The following is a 19,577-nucleotide window of genomic DNA, read 5'->3' as shown; positions in this document are numbered from 1 at the left end:
GGTCTAGCATACCTCATAGGTTGTAATGTGTCATAAATCCAGTGTCTATATTGAGTCCATGATTTTTTGTATCCAGTAGATTTATGAAGTGAAGTGTGTAGGCTCATCTATGAAAGGTGTTTTGTAAATTCTCTTTGAGTGTCCCTGAGGAGTGTCTGCACTCATTGTTGGGGCAGAAGCATTACTCCACTGGCAAAAAGGAGAGTTCTAGGGCCACCCAAGAGCTTTGGGTATAGAGTACTGCTGACAAAACTTTGTAGTTATGCTAGGTACTTGTAGTTTAGTCTAGGTCTGATGGAGACTACTGACAGCCTGTAGCACCAGTCCCCTTTCTGCCATCTCTGCCAGCACCACTTAAAGCTTCACTACATTTCCTTTTTTTCTCAGTTACATCCAAACAGCCCTAACAGAAAGCAAATTGAAGCAAAAGACTGGAGTGCAACCAGGAGGCCTCTGAAATAGTTCTGCAGCAACCTTTCTAGATCTTTAGCAAAAAATCTCTCTCGTGTAAATGGAGCAAATAAGGATTCTACCTTACCATTTTTTTAGTACCAAGATTGTGGTCTAACTAGTTAACAGACTATTCATAGATTCATAGATTGTAGAGTTGAAAGGGACCCCGAAGGATCATCATGTCTGACCCCCTGCCCCAAGCAGGAAAGAGGGCCGAGGTCAGACGACCCCAGCCAGGTGCCTATCTAGCCTCTTCTTGAACACCTCCAAGTTAGGTGATAGTACCACCTCTCTTGGCAGCCCGTTCCAAATTCTGGCCACCCTTACTGTGAAAAATTTCTTCCTAATGTCTAACCTGAATGTACTCTCCACTAGTTTGTATTCCTAGTTACTCCTAGGGGTGCCCTGGTAAATAGCGTTCTCCAATTCTCTGTTGTCCTCCCCTAATAAACTTATAGGCTGCTACAAGGTCTCCCCTCAGACATCTCTTGTGAAGGCTGAAGAGATCCAGATCCCTCAACCTCCCCTCGTAGGGTCTTGCACAGAAGCCACTAATCATATGAGTGGCCCTCCTCTGGACCCTCTCCAGATTCTCCGCATCCCTCTTGAGGTGCAGCACCCAAAACTAGACATAGTACTCCAACTGTGGCCTGACCAATGCCACATAGAGGGGGAGCATCACCTCCCTCGATCCGTTGGTAACGCATCTGCTAATGCACGATAAGGTGCGATAAGCTTTGTTGATGGCTTCGTTACACTGCTGGCTCATGTTCATCTTGGAGTCAGCTATGACTCCAAGGTCCCTTTCAGCCACTGAGCTGCTAAGGAGGTCATCCCCCAGCCTATAGGTGTGCTGAGGATTCCTCCTCCCTAGGTGGAGTACCTTGCATTTGTCTTTATTGAATTGCATCCTGTTTCATTCTGCCCATTGATCCAACCTGTCCAGATCAGACTGTATCCGCTCCCTGCCCTCCAGTGTGTTAACTTTGCCCCATAATTTGGTGTTTTCTGTGAACTTGGACAGGGTGCTCTCCACACCCTCATCCAAATCGCTAATGAAGATATTAAATAACACCAGTCCAAGGACCAAACCCTGCGGGACACCACTGCCCACCTCCTTCCAGGCCCATCTACCACCACTCTCTGGGTGTGGTCCCTAAGCCAGTTGGCCACCCACCTGACTGTGTAAGCATCCACTCCACAGCCTGCTAGCTTTCTTATGAGAATAGGATGCAAAACTGTATCGAAGGCCTTCTTAAAGTCCAGGTAGATGACATCTGCCTCAGCTCCGGTGTCAAGGCAGTGTGTTACCTGGTCATAAAAGGCTATACGGTTTGTCAGGAAGGATCTACCTGTGACGAACCCATGCTGGTTTTCTTTCAGCATCATTTCCCCTGCTGGGCCTTCACAAATGCACTCTTTAATGATTTTTCCTAATGTTTTCCCAAGGATAGAGGTAAGACTGACTGGCCTAAAGTTACCCAGCTCATCCTTCTCCCCTTCTTAAAAATGGGCACCACATTGGCCCTTTTCCAGTCCTCAGGGACCTGGCCCGGGCACCATGAGTGCTCAAACAGCCGTGCCAGCAGCTCAGCTATGACACTGGCCAATTCCTTCAGCACCCATGGATGGAGGTCATCCAGGCCTGCTGACTTGTACCCATCCAGGCCCTCCAAGTGCTCCTTAACTAAGTCAGCATTAACCAGTCTAGTGCCTCCCAGACATCTATCTATGTTCAAATTGGGAGCACTGTCTTGGCTAGTACTTAGGAATACTGAAGCGAAGAACTCATTGAAGAGCTCTGCCTTTTTCCATGTGTTGGCCACCAACTGTCCTGATTTGTCCTGCAAGGGCCGTATGCTACTCTGCACCTTCCTTTTGCTCGCTATGCATCTGTAGAAGGACTTTTTATTGCCCTTCATTGATGTAGCCAGCCTAAGCTCCAGTCCTGCCTTGGCCTGCCTGCTTCACTGCAACAGCACACCAGGGAGGTGTATTCCTCCTTGGTGGCTGCCCCCCACTTCCACTGCCTATAAATCTCTTTCTTTGCCCCCAGTCTTTTCTGGAGTTCCCTGTTCAGCCAAGGGGGCTTTTTAGTCCCCTTGCCCCATTTCCTGCCTAATGAAATAGTCTCCTTTTGTGCCCCAAGGATCACTCCCTTGAGAAACCGCCAACCCTCCAGGACCCCCATATGCTCGATGCTCTTGAGTACAGCCACCTCACTAACTAGCCTTCTAAGTTTACTAAAATTGGCCCTTCTGAATTCTAACACCTTAGCCTCACTGGTTATTTTTCCCACCCTTCGCTGGATTGTGAATTTGACCAAATGATAGTCACTATCTCCCAGGTTATTGTGCACTCGCAGGTTATCCATGAGATCATCCCCTGTAGCTTAGACCAGGTCTAGCAAGGCGTTACCCCTGGTGGGAATGGACACCTCCTGGGTTAGGTGAAGGTCCTGCATGCAGTTTAAGAACCTACGTAAGTGGTTTGTTTTGGCCGTCTGCTCCTCCCAGCAGATGTCCAAGTAATTTAGGTCCTCCATGACCACCACCTCTCTCGCCTGAACGGCCTCTCAGAGCTGCCTGGAGAATACCAGGTTTAGCTCATCATCCTGATGAGGAGGTCTGTAGTAGACCCCCACTACCAAGTCCTTTTCCCCTGGACCCCCTGTATCTTGACCCACAATACCTCGGTATTCCCCTCCTCTACCCCCACCTTGATGATGGAAGAAGTGTACTGATTCCTAAAATAGAGAACTACACCCCCGCCTTTTTTCCCCCACTCTGTCTTGCTTATATAACCTGTACCCCTCAATGCCTACCTCCCAGTCATGAGTAGAATCCCACCATGTTTCTATTAAGCCGACTAGGTCATACTGGGTGCTAGCAAGTAAGAGTGTGAGCTCCTCCTGCTTATTCCCCATACTCCTGGCATTTGTGTAAAGACACATTAGCCCCACGATGGGTGATCTTGGTGCCCCTTTGCCTTGATGTCTAACGTGCCTCGTAGTGCTTACCTGGTTTGGTCCAGTGCCTTGTTTGTGGCTTGCCAGCCCTGGGTTCTCCTCGACTACTGGTTCCCCGTCCCCCATCAAACCTAGACTTTCTAGAAAGTGGTGGAGATGAAGGTGTCCCCCCAGAAATGCTGTACCCGCAAGTGTGTATAACTTCTGCATTTTCACTCTCTACAATACTAGTAAACTCAGTTTTGGAAAAGGCAGTATGTTAATCTTCTCTTTCAAGAATACAAGGGTTTTACTATTGGCTCTAGTGGCAAACTAAGCTTCCACTCCAAGGCCTTACAAACAATCCAGTTTTAAAAATGGACTCGAGTCTCAAATCACACAATCAAGTCACCGCAAATAGACTCGGTCTTTTTAACAGAATTTTATTTATGGAAAATACATTCTTTTCATAGGCATGCAGCGGCTCTTTATCTTTTCAATTTCATTACAGAGCATTTAGAAACTATTTATTTATATAGTTATTACATCATGGCTGCAGAAATTTGGCTTCATTCCAAATTAAAGTAAACTACTAGTTAAACACAGTTGCACTGACAAGCACACACCTACATATCCAGACGTGTCTATTGACGTTGTGCTCTTAAAATAAGAACTTTTTAAGAGGCCAGATCTTCACAAAAGTACCAACCCCCCTCACCCCCTGAAAACCTAGATTTTTGATAGTTTTCCAAATAAGCACTTAAAATCACTAGTCACAAGTCAATGTCTCTTTTTAAGATATTCGTTTTTTCTTTTTACACAAACAAATACATTGCCAACATTTTGGTGCGAACTGTGTGCCTATAAATCAGAAGAGTAATTTGTTAGCTTATTTGTTCTCTAAAAAGTACATACACATTCAACCAACTAAAACACTATTTAGCAAGTTTGCTCAATATTGTTTTACATTAACATATAACGCCTTCCAGAGCTGCTCTTGCAGGCTGGTCCAGGTGGTACATGTCAGTAGTGTGTCTATTCCATTAAATGTGTGCACTGACAGTCCTGGAACATAACTTCACTTAGGAAGGGCTGAAACACAAAACCAGTTTTAAACAGAATCTTATTCCAAATCCAATCCTATTATTAAATAAAATCATTTTGTGAGAATCAACTGGAGCCATCCCGATAAAGAGGAATAACTGTAATGTGATGTCAGTTCAATTCAATTTCAGTTTCATTAAGTATTCTGGCTGAAAGCCATGCTCCCAAAAACAACATAACAAACACACAACCATAATATAAATGTAAACAAAAATAACAGAAATGCAAATATAATAATAAAATAGGGCCAACCATTATAAAAGCATTATTCCTACTCCTAGAATTAACAATCAAGTACAAATGTGATAAATCAGATCATGAATCTATACAAATATTGTGCACTGGTCCACAATTAAGACAGCAAAAAACAAATATAGTGATAAAGTTTATCAGTCAACAGTAAAGGAAGTTTAGCTCCGATCACTTCAACCTTGTAAGCAAAAATTGCAAAACCATTTACTAAATATGGGCCTGTTTGCTGGAGAAGCCATATTTATTTCTCTCTGTTTGAGAAGTATGTCAATTTCTGCAAGAACAGCAATAAATACTTTCTCCTTATGTTGTTATATAGAGGACATTCTAAGACATAATGAATAGTGTCGTCCAAAACTCCTAGACAGGCTAGACAACATCTTTTAGCCCTTGGAATGGAAAGTCTATGTCCAGCCAAAACAGCTGTGGGCATCTGTTCGGTTCTGAGTCTAGTCAAAGAGGTTCACCATTTATTGTTGAGATCCAGCTGTAAGTACCTTTTTCCCTGCCAATCTAATTTCCAAAGAATATATAGAGGGGCAATGCAAGTAGCCCTGGCCACTGCAGAATCGTTCTGCCTGGCAATATCTTGGAACCTCTGGAAAACTCAGACCTTTTCTATGGGGGAGAAGAGTCTTTCATTTTCTTTGACATAATGTCCCAGCCCAGAAAATGCAAAAATGCAAGAAAGAAAAGCTAGATAGGGAGATTGAAGGGTAGGGAGATTACTGATGTCTTCTATATAGCACAATTTGACCAAGCGAGACAGTAGAAGAGGCAGGATTTTAAACCAGAATCCTGTCATTACAATAATATTAGTTAACATGGAATCTAATGCCATCTCTAATCTCAAGAAAGATGCAGGAGTTGAAGTAGGAAGACCCAGAACAGACCTGAGAAACTTATTCTGAGGTATGTCTACATCATTACTGGCAGCATAGCTCCATACATCAGCACCATACAGGATCTGAGGCGCAACTTTGGTTTTATATGCTAATATGGGAGCTTGGATGGATCTTCCTGCTGTGGTCGCATAAAATTTCTTTATAGCTACTGTCAATTGGGCTGGCTTAGTTTTAACCAACTGAACGTGGTGTTTCCATGATGGAAAAGCTGTAACCATCACACCCAAGTACCTATAGGTTTTAACAATTTCTAGTTTGATTTCCCCCATATTCTATGGGCATTTCATCAAACGGCTTCCCCAAAACATTATTTTGGATTTATCATAATTTACCTTGAAGTTATTTTGTCCACGAAGATGCTTAGAAGTTGTAATTGCTCCCTGTAATCTGATGGGGGTTCTTGACAGTATGGTGGTGTCACCTGCATACATTAAAATAGGGACCAGGGTTGCTAATAATTTGGGAGGATTAAAATGAGCGTCCTGCATGTTTCCAATAATGTCATTCATATAAAGGTTAAATAGCAAGAGAGCCACAACACATCCTTGTCTAACCCCTTTTTGTGTCTTAAATTACTGTGTAAGTTCACCCCCCAGGCCCCACCTAAATTTGGCCCATGTATCTTTATGATAGTCTATCAGCAGATGCAAAAGAGAAGGGTCAATCCTGTAATTTAACAATTTCTCCCAAGGTTTACTTCTATCTATACTGTCAAAAGGTCTTGACAGATCAACAAATACAACATACAATGCTGATTTGTGCATTTGCATATATTTATATCTCAAAAACTGAAGGATAAGTTTGCTATCAATCGTGGAATATCCATCCCTAAATCCATTTTGATGTTCATATAATATGTTTTCTACTTTTACCACTCCTATGAGATGGTATAACAAATGGTACCCAAAGATTTTAGCTGAGACGTCTATTAAACCTATGGGAAAATAAGATTCTGGCTGATCTTTTAGACTTTTCTTGAAAATAGGTACGATGGTACTCCCTTTCCAGGAATATGGGATTTGGCCCAGCTCAATTATAGAGTTAAATCATTTTCCCAAGATCGGAGTCCACCATTTGATATTATCAATATAAAATTCCACTGGTATTCTGTGCTACAGACTTCGGATATCTTTTTTGTGGGCTGAGCTAGATTACTATCTCCCAACTCACGTGGGTCCAGATACCTATACTCTTACCAGTAATTGCTCCTATCCTTATGCGCATTTTCCCAGGAAGAGTTGAGATCTATGAATGCTAAACCCTGCGAGCCATCTATAGTCATAAATTGTTCCTGATATTTTGCATCCTGATTTATTATATTCACTTCTAATTCCAACGGGAACGCCACAACCTCTTCTCTCCCTCTCAAATTCAAATGAAGGGAATTTGAACAGGAAAGGGGGATATCTTGAGTTATTCCAGGTAACTTGCCAAAGGAGAATAGGGATCTCAAGTCCTCATTCTCAGCAAGTCCCTTACCCAGACCTCCCATTTCCATTTTTAGGGAAGTGACTAATTTCTCCAAGCTGCTGGTAAATTTTCTGTTGCCGGATAGTGGGTAAACATTATCCCTTCTTTTAAACCCCTGGAAATTAATTGCGCCATCAATGTTACTTACCCACACGGGGTAATTACAAAGGGCCTCTTAATAGCTAGCTCTTCAGGTTGGATAAGAGGGGTCTGTACCACAAAATGATCTGGTTTTCCCCTTGCCTCCTTCCTATCTTGTAAATCTTGATTCAGTTTGCTGGTCTGGGGATCATTTTGGCCTTTCTGGTTAATTTTAATTAGATCCTCCTGGAGAGCTCTCAAGCAAGCCAGGATGCTATTTTTTTCTTCAAGTGGCAAGCTTGCTTACAAAGGAAGCCAGGAGATGTAATTCCTCATGCAAATAAGGGTGTTGACATCCCCTGACTTTCCTCCGTTTGGTCAACCTCCAGTCCATCAGCTGAGTCCAGTTCAATAAAAATTATCGATTCCTGTCTAATTGTCTTAATATCTAGTTGGGTCGACCCTCTAGTTTTGAGAAGTCACTTACTTTTCCTTGTCTTTTCCCAATATGGCTGGACTGGGCTGGCAGTCTCTTTTGTGACTGGGCCTAAAGTAGGAGATTTTTTTACAAAGGGGTAAGATTTCAGAGACAGCAAAAACCCTTGTTGGGTGAAGTCCCCAGTTAATCAGAGCCCTCTTTCTCACGACCAGGGACACTAGTGAGGGGGAGCGTAGTTGTATCATATATTTCTTAAGCAGTGCATTACTATATAATTGCGTTAATTTTTTAACGTCCCTCCTTTCTATGTTCATGAAGAGTAGTGTTCCTAGATGTTGTATGACCCTCCCAGGAGGGCTCCAAAGTGGGATATAACCGTTGGCGGGGGAAATACTTTTATAGCCATCGTATCTTTCATTAAAATGGCGTTTCCTGCCCCACCTTGATAAATGGGGGCAGTCTCATAGGTATCTTTTGGCCGGTCTCTATTCCCCCTAACTCTGGTTGGTCTGGGCTTCTATTATCCCTATCATCCTGTCACCGCCCAATAAGATTTCTTTTCTCAACAAGGTGCCATTACTCACTTGAGTTATCCTTACCCCCTCTTAACATTACTTCTAGGTCTCCTATTTTGGAATATAACAACTCCAGTCAAAAAAAGATCTTTGAATCGTTTTAGCTTTCAAGAGGGTATGGTCTGCAAGTGTGATAAGGAAGACTGATGTTCTCAGTTGTCTGTGAGTTAGGGTTGTTGTTTGTTCCAAGTATACCTTCCTCTAAAGGTTGATCCTTATGTAATAAAGAATCAAAAGTGAGGACCATCTTGGCACCTAAGTCTGAATGAGAAAAGAAATGTGATAATATGCTTGTAGACCATTCAGATCTAAAATTTGATTTTTTAATCAAATAAGGGTCAAGTTTACTTTATTTTATAGGGAGCGTTGCAGTAACTGGAGATGCACAGGGTCTTTTTGGTCTGGAAGACATTTAAAAGAAAAAAATATCCAAGTAATAACACTAAAATCCAATTAACAACAGTAACAGTAAAATACCTCAAGTGACAATGATAAAATGATAATAAAAAAATAATAAATGATAATGTTACTAATAATAACTATTAAGCATGGAACTTCATTTAAAAAAAAAGAAAAAGATAAATAAAACAAAACTAAAAAACTTTACTGGGGGAGCAGTAAATCAATTCTGTCTGTCAATTGCCTACCCCACTCAAAGGGGGTCGCTCACGTGTAAAATGATTCAATTGCTTCAGACCTCTGGATAAACCCAGTGCGTTCTCATGAGCAAATCAAGACAAACAGTTTATCGCAATGAGGGTGAGGGTTCTCTTCATTTTAACATGGGGTGTCTTTACTAGCCTATTGAGCATACAAATTCTACCCTGGCAACAAGTCTGCTGAGCTGTAGATGTATTTTCACCACCACTTGGCTCCCAGTCCAGGCCTGTTTGCAGGGCACTCACCCAGGGCTCCACAGCCTCTGTGGTCGACTTACTTACAGTTCGCTGTTTTTGGTGGGTTCAACACCCATCAGATAGCCAGTCTCAGACTTCCAAGGGAACCTGGGGACTCGGGGCTGCAGTGACATAGCTGCAGCAGTGACGGGGGCCTTTGGCAGTAGAGCCATTGAGGCTAGCTGTTGCAGCAAGGGGTGTCCCAGCTGCCCTGGCCTCCATTATTGCTATTGGTGCAGCTGCACCAGTACTCCAGCCCTCATTACTGCTGTTGTAGGTGGTGCTGGCTTTCTTTCTGCTGACAGCCCCTCTGCTGCTTCTAGTGGAGCCAATGCTCTGGTTATTTTGGCCCTCATTGCTGCTGGTGCGGCCACTGCCAACTCTCTCCCCTCAGCAGCTTTTCCTGCTGTCTCAGCTCACACCAGGCATACAATGTTAGAATGTAATAGTTTTCATTCACTACCAGTCTGCCCTCCAGGCTGGGCTCCCCGGGCTGCACTGCACTCCAGCCACCAACACTGCCTGTTGCTCCCATGGGTAAGTAACAGTCTCCAGGACTATGGTCACTATGGCGTTGGGTCTCAAGGCAACTGTTGCTAGCCTCTCCTCTCCAGCAAATGCTTAACAATGATGCAAGTGAGCATTAAAGCTGACAAGAGCAGAGGAGACCTTGGATCTGAGTCCATTGTGTGATAATGTCAAACTTCTTAGGTATCACTGCAAAGGGCAGTATCGGGCAACAAATGATTTAACCCCTAGTTGGTCTGTTGCTAAACAAAAAAGTTCTAACACAACCTATTTTAAACTAAGTTCCTCCTGGTTCCTTATTCCCTTTCTGCCTCACAAATACATACAAAGAAACCAGTAAAACTGATCTTGCAACTTGGGTTTTCCATTGGGAAAGAGTATTTAATATCAAAATAGTTTGACTCAGAGCTAATTCCCCAGTTTCTAGTTTCAGCAAAAATTCCTGATGTCCTACAGCAAAAGCAGTGATAACTTACAGAGGAGAAATGCAACGTTCGAGCCTGAAATCCAGGAAGGTAAAACCAAAGTTTACAATGACAAGGACCAACAGCAGTCTTTCTATCTGAGCACTCAAACAGTTTATATTAAAAGGGTCAGAACAAAGAGAATAAGTATTGCTTGGGTTGGGACGTTATTTTTTTTAACGTTCTCAGGGCATAGCAATCATATAGCAAACTGGTTCCTCGGCAATGATAAAAATCTGGAAATTTTTATCTATAATTTTATTAAAGCTCATTTAAAGTCAAAGCTCTAATTCACAGAAAGCACAATAGGGTCCCCATATCACTCCTATTTAAATGGATGGCAAAAGTCCTGTTGGCTTCAAAAGGCAACAGGCTCCTGTCCAAAAAAGTTTTCCTCTATATATATCTATATTAAAAAAAAGCTCCTCTATGTGATGTAAAGACAGTTTTCTGACCTTCATTCCCCACCATATTTCTGCCTGCACAGGCCTTTCTGCCTATGGAAAATTATTACAAAAAGCTATCAACAGTTTTTATGAGGGTGTCAAACTTGGCTGACACCTGAGCTAGATCTGGACACCAGTGCTTCTCTCAAGCTGAATCTGGACCCATCAGCAGTAAGGGGCAACTTGTGGCAGCGGAGGCACAGAGTTAATGCAGATACCATTTGCCCCACCACCACCAACATACATCCTCAACCAGGCTCAGTACCTAGGAATTCAGCTGCAGACTCTAACACCCCTCACTCTGCCCCCAAATTCTCAGCTCCTCCGCTGTGGGCTGGGTGAAACAGGTCCACAGGCTGGATCTTGCCCATGAGCTCTATCCATCATATCTCTGGTTTATATCATGGGCAAACTGTGTTCCACTTATGCTTCAGACCCACTTTGAAGCTGTGTAGATGCAGGACTGTGGTAAATGACACCCTCTAAATTTAAAAACTACCCCAAGAAGTCATTCAAGACACTGATTAAGTTCCTCCGCCTGCAGTGAAATTAGTAAGATTTTTGTAACTGACACAAAAGGAGACAGGACCAGGGCCTGAGAATCTGCTGGAAAGAAAAAAATCTGAAATGTCTGATATTGCTCCCCAAATAATTTGGTAAAAAGCATCAGTCCAGCCGCCACAATTAGCTACTGGGATGGGGAAGAAGGAAGGAGCTCACTGCCACAGAATACTATTGAGCCCAAGAGCTTAGCAGACTTCAACAAACAATAAGGTGTTAATATGGATATCAATAGCAAAGATTATTTTTAAAAGGAATTCAGAAGGGATATAAATGTCCACGTTGCAGGCCGCTCATTGACTTTTAGTCAATGGAGGCTACAACAACCTTTCCCTAGAGCCAGGTGTTTATTCCATACATACAGACTGAGGTGTTTCTCACCCTTTCCTCTGAAGCACTTAGCACTGGACTCACTCAGAAACAGGATAGTGGACCAAGGGTCTGATACAGCAAAATAATTTATTTAACCCTCTACTTTGGGGCAGAAGGGAGTTAGAATGAGACTGGAGATAAATCTTCATTAATGAGTATTCAGTCTCCCAGTGACTTCTACAAATGTGATACTGCAATGGGCCACTTTTTTTTTAAATCACATACCCATCATCTCTTGGTCCATGTCTAATTAAAGGTTGACTGAAACAAGGGTATAATGGTTTGCATGCCCTGGGTGCATCCACACATATACCCCACTGCACAGTCATTTTAGTAGTTGGTACTGTGCAGTCCCCACGGCGCACAGGTTGTTTCCAACCTTGCTGCGCAGTAGCAACGAGCAGCCATTAAGACTTCCGACTGATTTCCGCAACAGTTCCCCTGCTTCATCTGCCCCCAGAGCAAGGTTGCAATTCACCAAAGGACAGCAGTGCAAGAATTAAATTGCATTTGAGATTGTGTCACTGAGTGAATTTAGGGTGGCAAAAATGAATTGTTTCAGAGGGAGGGCAGAAAATATGTAAATTGCTCTCGAGCCATCTCCTTTCACCTAAAAACCTGGTTAAATACAGTATGGATTTACCAAGGGGGAGGGGAGGTAGGAGATGAGGCATTTGGTTTTCAGCTCTTTATCAATGGCCAAACACTGAGATTTAGTAAAATTATTCATGACAACTGCTTTCTAGCTGAAGGAACAGGAGCTACTATAAACCACATTCATTCATCACCTCCTAAAAGACCTCCTTATGAGTGAGGATTTAGCAGTCATGATTGCATTAAACTACTGTATATCTTTCTTGATCTATAGACATGTAGGTTGCTGACTGGGATTGTAGATTTGGGGTCATTTTTCTTTCCTCTTCTTTCACATTTTGTTAAGAAGAGGGCAGATAAAATGTATCTAAGGGGGCACATCTACACAAGATGCTATGTGACTCTGCTGCTACTAATCAGGTTTCTAGGTCAAAGGAGATGGCTAGACAGTGATTTACATACCTTCTGCCCTCCTTCTGGAACAATTAATTTTTGCCACCCTAAACTCACTAGTGATGCAATTTCAAGTGCAATCTAATTCTTGCACCTTTGTCCTTTAGTGAATTGCACCCTTGCTCTGGGAGAAGATGACACAAGAGAACTGTTGCTGAAGTTAATCAGAAGCCTCAATGGCCACTTCCCCACAAGCAAGAACGTGTGTTTTCTTGGGGACAAATAGCAGCAGCACATACTTGTGCCACTGCTAGTTGTCCCCAGACCCACCTCTGCACGCGTGCTCTCATATGCAACAAAATGGTCTGGGTGGAATAAGGAAGGCTAGGACCAGCACCTCTGCTGGCCCCAGCAGTCTTATCTGGGATCTTGGGAGCCTCCTGGGGCAGCAGCAGAGGTGATCTGGCTGCTGGGAACCTGGCCGGCAGCTAGAGCAGGGCTCTGGCTTGCCAGTCTCCGGTTTCTGGCAGCTCACACTGCAGCCATGCATGCCATGCTGCTTTTTTTGGCAGTTATTTTAGAAGCTGGGATTTCCCAGTGTCTAATTTTGCCACCACGCTGCAAATATGCAGCACGGCAAACAAATTAACGTGCACTGTGTGCATTTTGTGGCACCTCAAAAGGCTTTGAGGAGCCGCAAACCACACATTCCAGCTCATGGGGATGCGGCCAATGGGTCCAACTCCCTCCACACTGAAGGAGCATTTCATTCCCTCCCTCTACAGAGTGGAAGGGGGAACAACTTTCTCTCCCAGCACTACCTACTGGTGACAGGTGAGGGCAAGCAGAGCAAACAGGAGCCTTCTGCCTTTGAAGCCAACAAGAGGCGAGTGAGTGACACATGCACATGCCCTGCCTGTCTTAACCACTGCTTTAGCTCCACTGTTTAGAAAAAGTCTCTCCAAGGTACTGATAACAGGTATGTGACAACCTGCTGGGGTGAGAATGTCCCAGGTTCATCTGGGACCAGTCCATCTTATCTAGAGGCAGTGCCTTGGGAAAGTTAATGTTCTGCTGTTAGATTTCTCAGCCTGCACTGGGTGGGGTAGCAGGATGGGGGAAGGTGGACATGAGATCCTTTCTTTCCAAATTCTGTTGGCTCTAATGGATGGGCACTGAACAAGACATTTTGTAGGGTACTGAGCTGCCAGAAATGCTGTGTAGCATCTTCCCTAGGCCTTCAGTTTGCTTTGGGAAGAGCTGGGGAAATGATCAGAGAAATGATCAGAGAGTTGGGGAATCAAACAAGGAGCTAGATGTCAATATCAGAGCAGTCCTTACCCCCTCTTCCTCCTCCCTCTCCTTAGTTTCTGTTCAGCTGCAGCAAGCCAGGCTTTGAAACTCGAAACATTTCAAAACTTTCAAAACATTTCGAGTGCCCTCGTTTCCTTGCCAAGCTGTTTGAAAGCCTTTGTTTTGTTTCAATTTTGCTGTCTCGAGCTCAAAACGCATCAAAACAGCTTTAAAATGAAACACCCATTGACATTTTGCACAGCCCTACCTAGTTTTTAGCCTTAAGGCGTGACTGCTCCAAACTCAAGCTAGTACTGACACAGATCAATGTTTGTGCAGGTCATCACGTAAGGGGTAACAAGGCCCTTGAGCTGACATGACTTTAAGCTACATCCACCACATTCCAAAGGGATTTCTCCCAGGTTGATCACTCAAGGTTTATAGACCCCCTTTGTTCACCCTGTTCCTTTCCTTCTGCCCTCACTACCTCTTGGAAAGGGGGTTGGTTTTCTTCCCCCTTACTAGGTGGCAAGGACGGATGTCATCCACTTAGTAGCGTCATCCCCCCCCCAATACTGCTGAGCCACTCTTCCTTGATTTTCCCAATTCTGCAAAATGTATGCACTGTACGCATGAGATGTGTGCAAGCTCTGCGCTCTCCTGGCTCCAAAAGTAGAAACAATAACCAATCAGTCCCATGCAGGACACATTAGCATGTGACACTAGTGCCTTCATTGTGACACTAATGAGAAGAGACTGGCTCATGCCATGGAAAGGAGATGGGACCTGGTCTGGAGCCAATTAATTCAGCAGCATCAAATGGCGAGCGAGGGCTGTTTTTTTACCTGGTTGTGGATAGGAATGCAAGAAAGGCTCATTCGCCTGTTGTTGTTTTTCTCCCAGCCACTGTGACATGCTCATGATGCTGTAAGCTGCTCCATACAGTTTCTGCATACAGCTCCATACAACTTAAGCACACCGCTTATAAACAGCTGATTTTCTTTACAGGAACAGGCACTGGCCGAGTGACCCTCTAAACAGTTTGCTTGTTTAAAAATAGATGCAGATACCTGGATCTCCAAAGAGCCCCTTTTGAAAGCCTGCAAATGGGAAGGGGGAGCTGGGGAACAAGTCCCTTATGCTGCAGTGCTTGGGAAGCCAGGTACGGAGCGAGGACCAGGGATTTGCATGAATGAGGAGCAGGTCCTGGGGAGAGATCCCAGCGGGGTCCGGCTCTGCGAGGACAAACTCTCTCTCCTGATGCTTTCAGCTGGGGGGGGGGAGGGAGGCACCCCCTCCCATCCCCTCCCCTCCCCTCCAGTCCAGGCACAGCGAGCTGCAATGGCACCGCAGCGGAGCATCCCGCATCTGCCCCGGGGAAAGGCTCTGCCTATGTGCAACGAAGCTCACCTTCAAGCCTCCACCAGCACCACGGAGCAACTAAGCCGTTTGCAGCTCTTTGTTCAGACAGCCCCCCCACCTCCACTTCTAAGGACCGCCTGCCAAGGAGTTGGGGGGGAAGCGAGAGAGAGGACCCCTCCAGGAAAAGCGGGGCAGGCGCAGTGACCAATCCGGGCGGGCGGGCGGGTGGGAGGCTCCGCCCAGCCTCACTGCCCCCGCGGCATTTGCATAAAAGCACCGGGCGCCCCCGGCTCGGCGGCAGAGCCCGGCCTCGTGCATGCGGGCGGCGGGTGTCCCTGTCGTGCCCCGGTCCCCCGAGCTCTCCCGTCCGCCCTCGCAAGCCCCGCGGCTCGGTTAGGAGCGCTTTCCTCCTCCGCCTTTCTGCCGGCCTCCCCCTCCGCGGGCCCGAGCGCGAGGCACCCGAGATGCCGCGGGGACACCGCGCCCTGGTCCTGGTCCTGGTCCTGCTCGCCTGGCAGTGCGCGGCGCCGGGCGCGGGGCTCTTCCCCTTCGAGGAGCCCGACTTCTCCTACAAGCGCTCCAACTGCAAGCCCATCCCCTCCTCCCTGCTGCTCTGCCGGGGCATCGAGTACCAGAGCATGCGGCTGCCCAACCTGCTGGGGCACGAGAGCCTGCAGGAGGTGCTGGAGCAGGCGAGCACGTGGATCCCGCTGGTGCAGAAGCAGTGCCACTCCGACACGCGCAAGTTCCTCTGCTCGCTCTTCGCGCCCGTCTGCATCGACGACCTGGACGAGATCATCCAGCCCTGCCGCTCGCTGTGCGAGAAGGTGAAGGACAGCTGCGCCCCGGTCATGTCCGCCTTCGGCTTCCCCTGGCCCGACATGCTGGACTGCACCCGCTTCCCCCCCGACAACGACCTGTGCATCCCCTTGGGCAGCAGCGACCACATCCTCCCCGCCACCCGCGAAGGTAAGGCGGCCCTGCCCTCCGGGGGCCTGCCTTTGCCCATCTGCCCGCCGAAAGCTACACCGGGGTGCCTTCCCCCTTGCTTCCAGCTGGGGAAGCACCCTGGTGCAGCGCTCCCAAGGAAAAAATGATACTTTTTTATAGGGTTGCTAGAATGTGAAATCCTTTGGGGAGCTACACCAAGGTGATTTCCCCCTTGTTTCCAGTGGGGGAAGTCACCCTGGTGCAACTCTTCCAAGGAAAAAAATGATACTTTTTTTTATAGGGTTGCTAGAGTGTGAAATCCCTCGCAGTGTGATGTTTCCAGTGGGAGAAATCACCCTGGTGCAGCTCCCCCCCCCCCCCCAAAAAACACCAATATTTTTTTTTATAGGGTTGCTAAAGAGAGAACTGAAAAGTGGCAGGACCGTTGAGGAGAAGCCGGCTTGCTGATGAAGAAACACAGGGAAAGCACATAACTCCACTATTTTTTTTTAGAACTGCTTCAGGGAGGCATCTTCCAGGTCTAGCCAGCATCAGCATCTATTTTGGGTCTGTTTTTCATTAGCAGGAGAAGATCATGCAATAAACCAAGACTTTACCGAGGGAGGTAAAGGGGGGTGGGGGAAGTTGCTCTAGAGAGAATGGAAACCTCCTGTGCTTTTGATATTTCTATCCCAAAACAAAAACATAGTGTGCCTGCCTTGATTTGTGCTCCCCCCGGGAGGGGAAGAGGGACTTCTTCACTCACCCCTTGTAGGGCGTTCAGCAGAAACCCCTCTTCAGTCCCCTCTTTCTTTGTAAGAGGACCTGTAATTAATAGTCGAGTTTAGGATGATGCTGTGTGATTTTTTTCCAGTCGTCTTTGGATTAGAGGGTTAATTCATTGGAAATGTTTTGCATCTTAAAACATTTGCCTTAACCCAAACAGTAAACACAATCAACTCACACCTAGAAAGGCTTCATTCCTATAACATTTAATTACAACATAGTTGCTTTTGTAATTGTACTTTGCTGCTTTCACTCCTATTTCACACATCTTCTCATTCCTTTGCAAAAGAAAAAATACTGTAATCCATGATCTCTGACCTGTGGTATTTCCAAATTTAAGACAGCATGCGCGCGCGCGCGCACACACACACACACACACTTTACATGTATAAATGCATGTTTATAAATGCATGTTTCCTTCGTGGTTTAAATGAAAACCTCACTCATAATTTTAAAAGTTTCTTTAGCTATATTATTTGAAAGAATATCTCTGCATGCTCAGTTCTGGTCTCATTTAAGAACTGCAGGGTAAGTCAAAAGTAATAGCTAGCTGTGTGGGGTTTTTTGGGGGTTTTTTTGTTTTTAATAGGCGCGTATTAGTTGGTAGAAGACGACCTCAGTACACTTCTGTGTTCTGAAACGCCACCTGCTGTTCTCTTTTAAACTCTGAAAAAGCCTATTTCTTATATTTCTAGTACCAAAGGTATGTGATGCCTGCAAAAACAAAAGCGAGGATGACAATGACATTGTGGAAAACCTCTGCAAAAATGACTTTGGTAAGTGGAACCCAAACACTCTGATTAGAAGTCTAAGTCTTAGGGTCTGATTTATACTGCAGTGATTGGGTAAAACTCCCTTTGGAGTCAATCGAAGATTTGCCCAGTTGAGGACTACAATCAGGATGCAGACTTCGTTCACAAATCAGACAGAACTCAGTCCTTCCATGATATGGTATTTGAATCATTCACTCATGCTGTGCAAAATCCTAGTGCTCAGAGTGAAGTGTTTGGTTTAATATCCGTTCAAAGTCCAATTTCCATTTACAATTTCCTCCTTTCCTTTCAAAAAAAATGGTGTAGATATTTAGTATTGTTTATGTGGTGATCTTAGGCAAGAGGAGTAGGAAGTATGATGAAAAGGTGAGTGCATTCTAAAATACCGCCCAGGGGAAAACAGAGCCAAGCTTTCCAAAGGAGAGAGAGAGAGATCCACAGAACACAATACCTGATAAATATTAACTGAAACTTTCTCTGCAGATTGTGAATTATGCGCTCTATATGGCTTAACAGAAAAGGTAATGTGTAGTATGCCCCATGTATGTACACAACATAAAGATCTGGAGTTTAAAAACGACAGAAAAGCCCCTTGAACACAGGCAAATGGCACATTATCCAATTAGTATATTTCAAGAAAAGGAAACAAAAAACCCCATAATAATAAGTCAGTCTTTATACCTGCAAATGGATTTGTAGCACAAACAGCTAGGTTAACTGGAACAGGTCCTTAGTAACAATACAGTTGCTGTGGGACACAGCACCTATCTAGCCTTGGACTGGCAAATAGTATTTGGACAAACTCTTTTTCTAGCTAAACACGTTTTATACGTTCTCAACAAGCCTTGTATTTCCCCCTCCTAGTTATTTTACCAAATCGAATGCAGCTGTAAAACCAATTCTCTTTCCATGTGATCTGTTCTTTCAGAAACAATACATATGAAATACCATTTCCTTACAGGTTTGCCTAAAACTACTCTCCAGCCTAATAAATTAAAGTTTAAAGTTTTCAACCACAGAAGAGATCAAATTTCAAATTAGACTGAGGCTCTGTCCCCTCCCTTTCCAATCCTAGAGTTTCAGCAGGAATGCCTAGTGCCAGGCTAAAACTTAACACATTTAATGTACAAAATGTGCCCACTCTGGGTTTGCAAATGCTGGAAAAGCTGGAGAAAAGGAGGGGGGAAAAAACCCTAAAGTTGATTCAAACTGAAATGACTTGCATGCCCTTTGTGGCTTTAGAAATGGAGCCACCTGCTGCCCATTCAGTCAGCCCCTGACAGTTTAATTAGCAATAGAAGACCTCCCTCCCCAGGTCTTCTTTATGTACACTAATGGGAAAAAAACCTCTCAATCTCTCTCTTTCTCTCTCCCATTCCATCACTCCCCCTCTCCTTCCCCCTATTAGCCCTGAAGATAAAAGTGAAGGAGATCGCCTACATCAATGGAGACACCAAGATCACCCCTGAAACAAAAAGCAAGACTATCTACAAGCTGAATGGGCTGACGGAAAGGGATCTGAGGAAGATAGTACTCTGGCTCAAAGGTGGCCTCCAGTGTACCTGCGATGAGATGGATGACATAAGCGTACCCTACTTAGTGATGGGACAAAAGCAGGCTGGGGAGCTGGTGATCACCTCACTGAAGCGGTGGCAGAAAGGGCAGCGGGCTTTTAAGCGGTTCTCCCGCAGCATCCGCAAACTGCAATGTTAGTTACTTTCACTTCAGTCACTTCCACCAGCTGCCCCCAGTCCCAAGCTCTCCGGGCCTCTCGCACCTTCTCGCTTCAGCCTTTCTGAACCTCAAGATATAGCAGGCATGGGAGACAATGGCTGTCTGTTGAAAAATTTTTTTTTAAAAAAGTGGGAAAACCTACTCAATTTTTGTAAATATATTAAAAAGTGTAATAAAAATCATGAATATTTTTGTGAAGTATTAAAATAGCTTGCTTCA

At 44.9% G+C, this 19,577-nt stretch overlaps 1 protein-coding gene across 1 annotated transcript in view; it reads left to right on the top strand.

Moving 5' to 3' along the window:
• The first annotated feature begins 15,536 nt into the window (after positions 1–15,536).
• Positions 15,537–19,577, top strand: part of SFRP2 (secreted frizzled related protein 2) — a 4,582-nt gene continuing 541 nt past the window's right edge. Inside the window, exons 1-3 of the mRNA XM_019521675.1 lie at positions 15,537–16,104; positions 17,547–17,627; positions 19,033–19,577. The exon at positions 19,033–19,577 is cut by the window's right edge and continues 541 nt beyond it. Coding sequence (XP_019377220.1) covers positions 15,600–16,104; positions 17,547–17,627; positions 19,033–19,337 — 891 coding nt within the window. The 5' untranslated portion in view covers positions 15,537–15,599 and the 3' untranslated portion in view covers positions 19,338–19,577. The remainder of the gene's footprint in view (positions 16,105–17,546; positions 17,628–19,032) is intronic.

Source organism: Gavialis gangeticus, unplaced genomic scaffold, assembly GCF_001723915.1.
Source record: "Gavialis gangeticus isolate Ggan-Ray unplaced genomic scaffold, GavGan_comp1, whole genome shotgun sequence".
Classification (NCBI taxonomy): domain Eukaryota; kingdom Metazoa; phylum Chordata; order Crocodylia; family Gavialidae; genus Gavialis; species Gavialis gangeticus.
The sequence above is the reverse complement of the archived record's forward strand: the minus strand, read 5'-3'. Positions and strand labels throughout refer to the sequence as shown.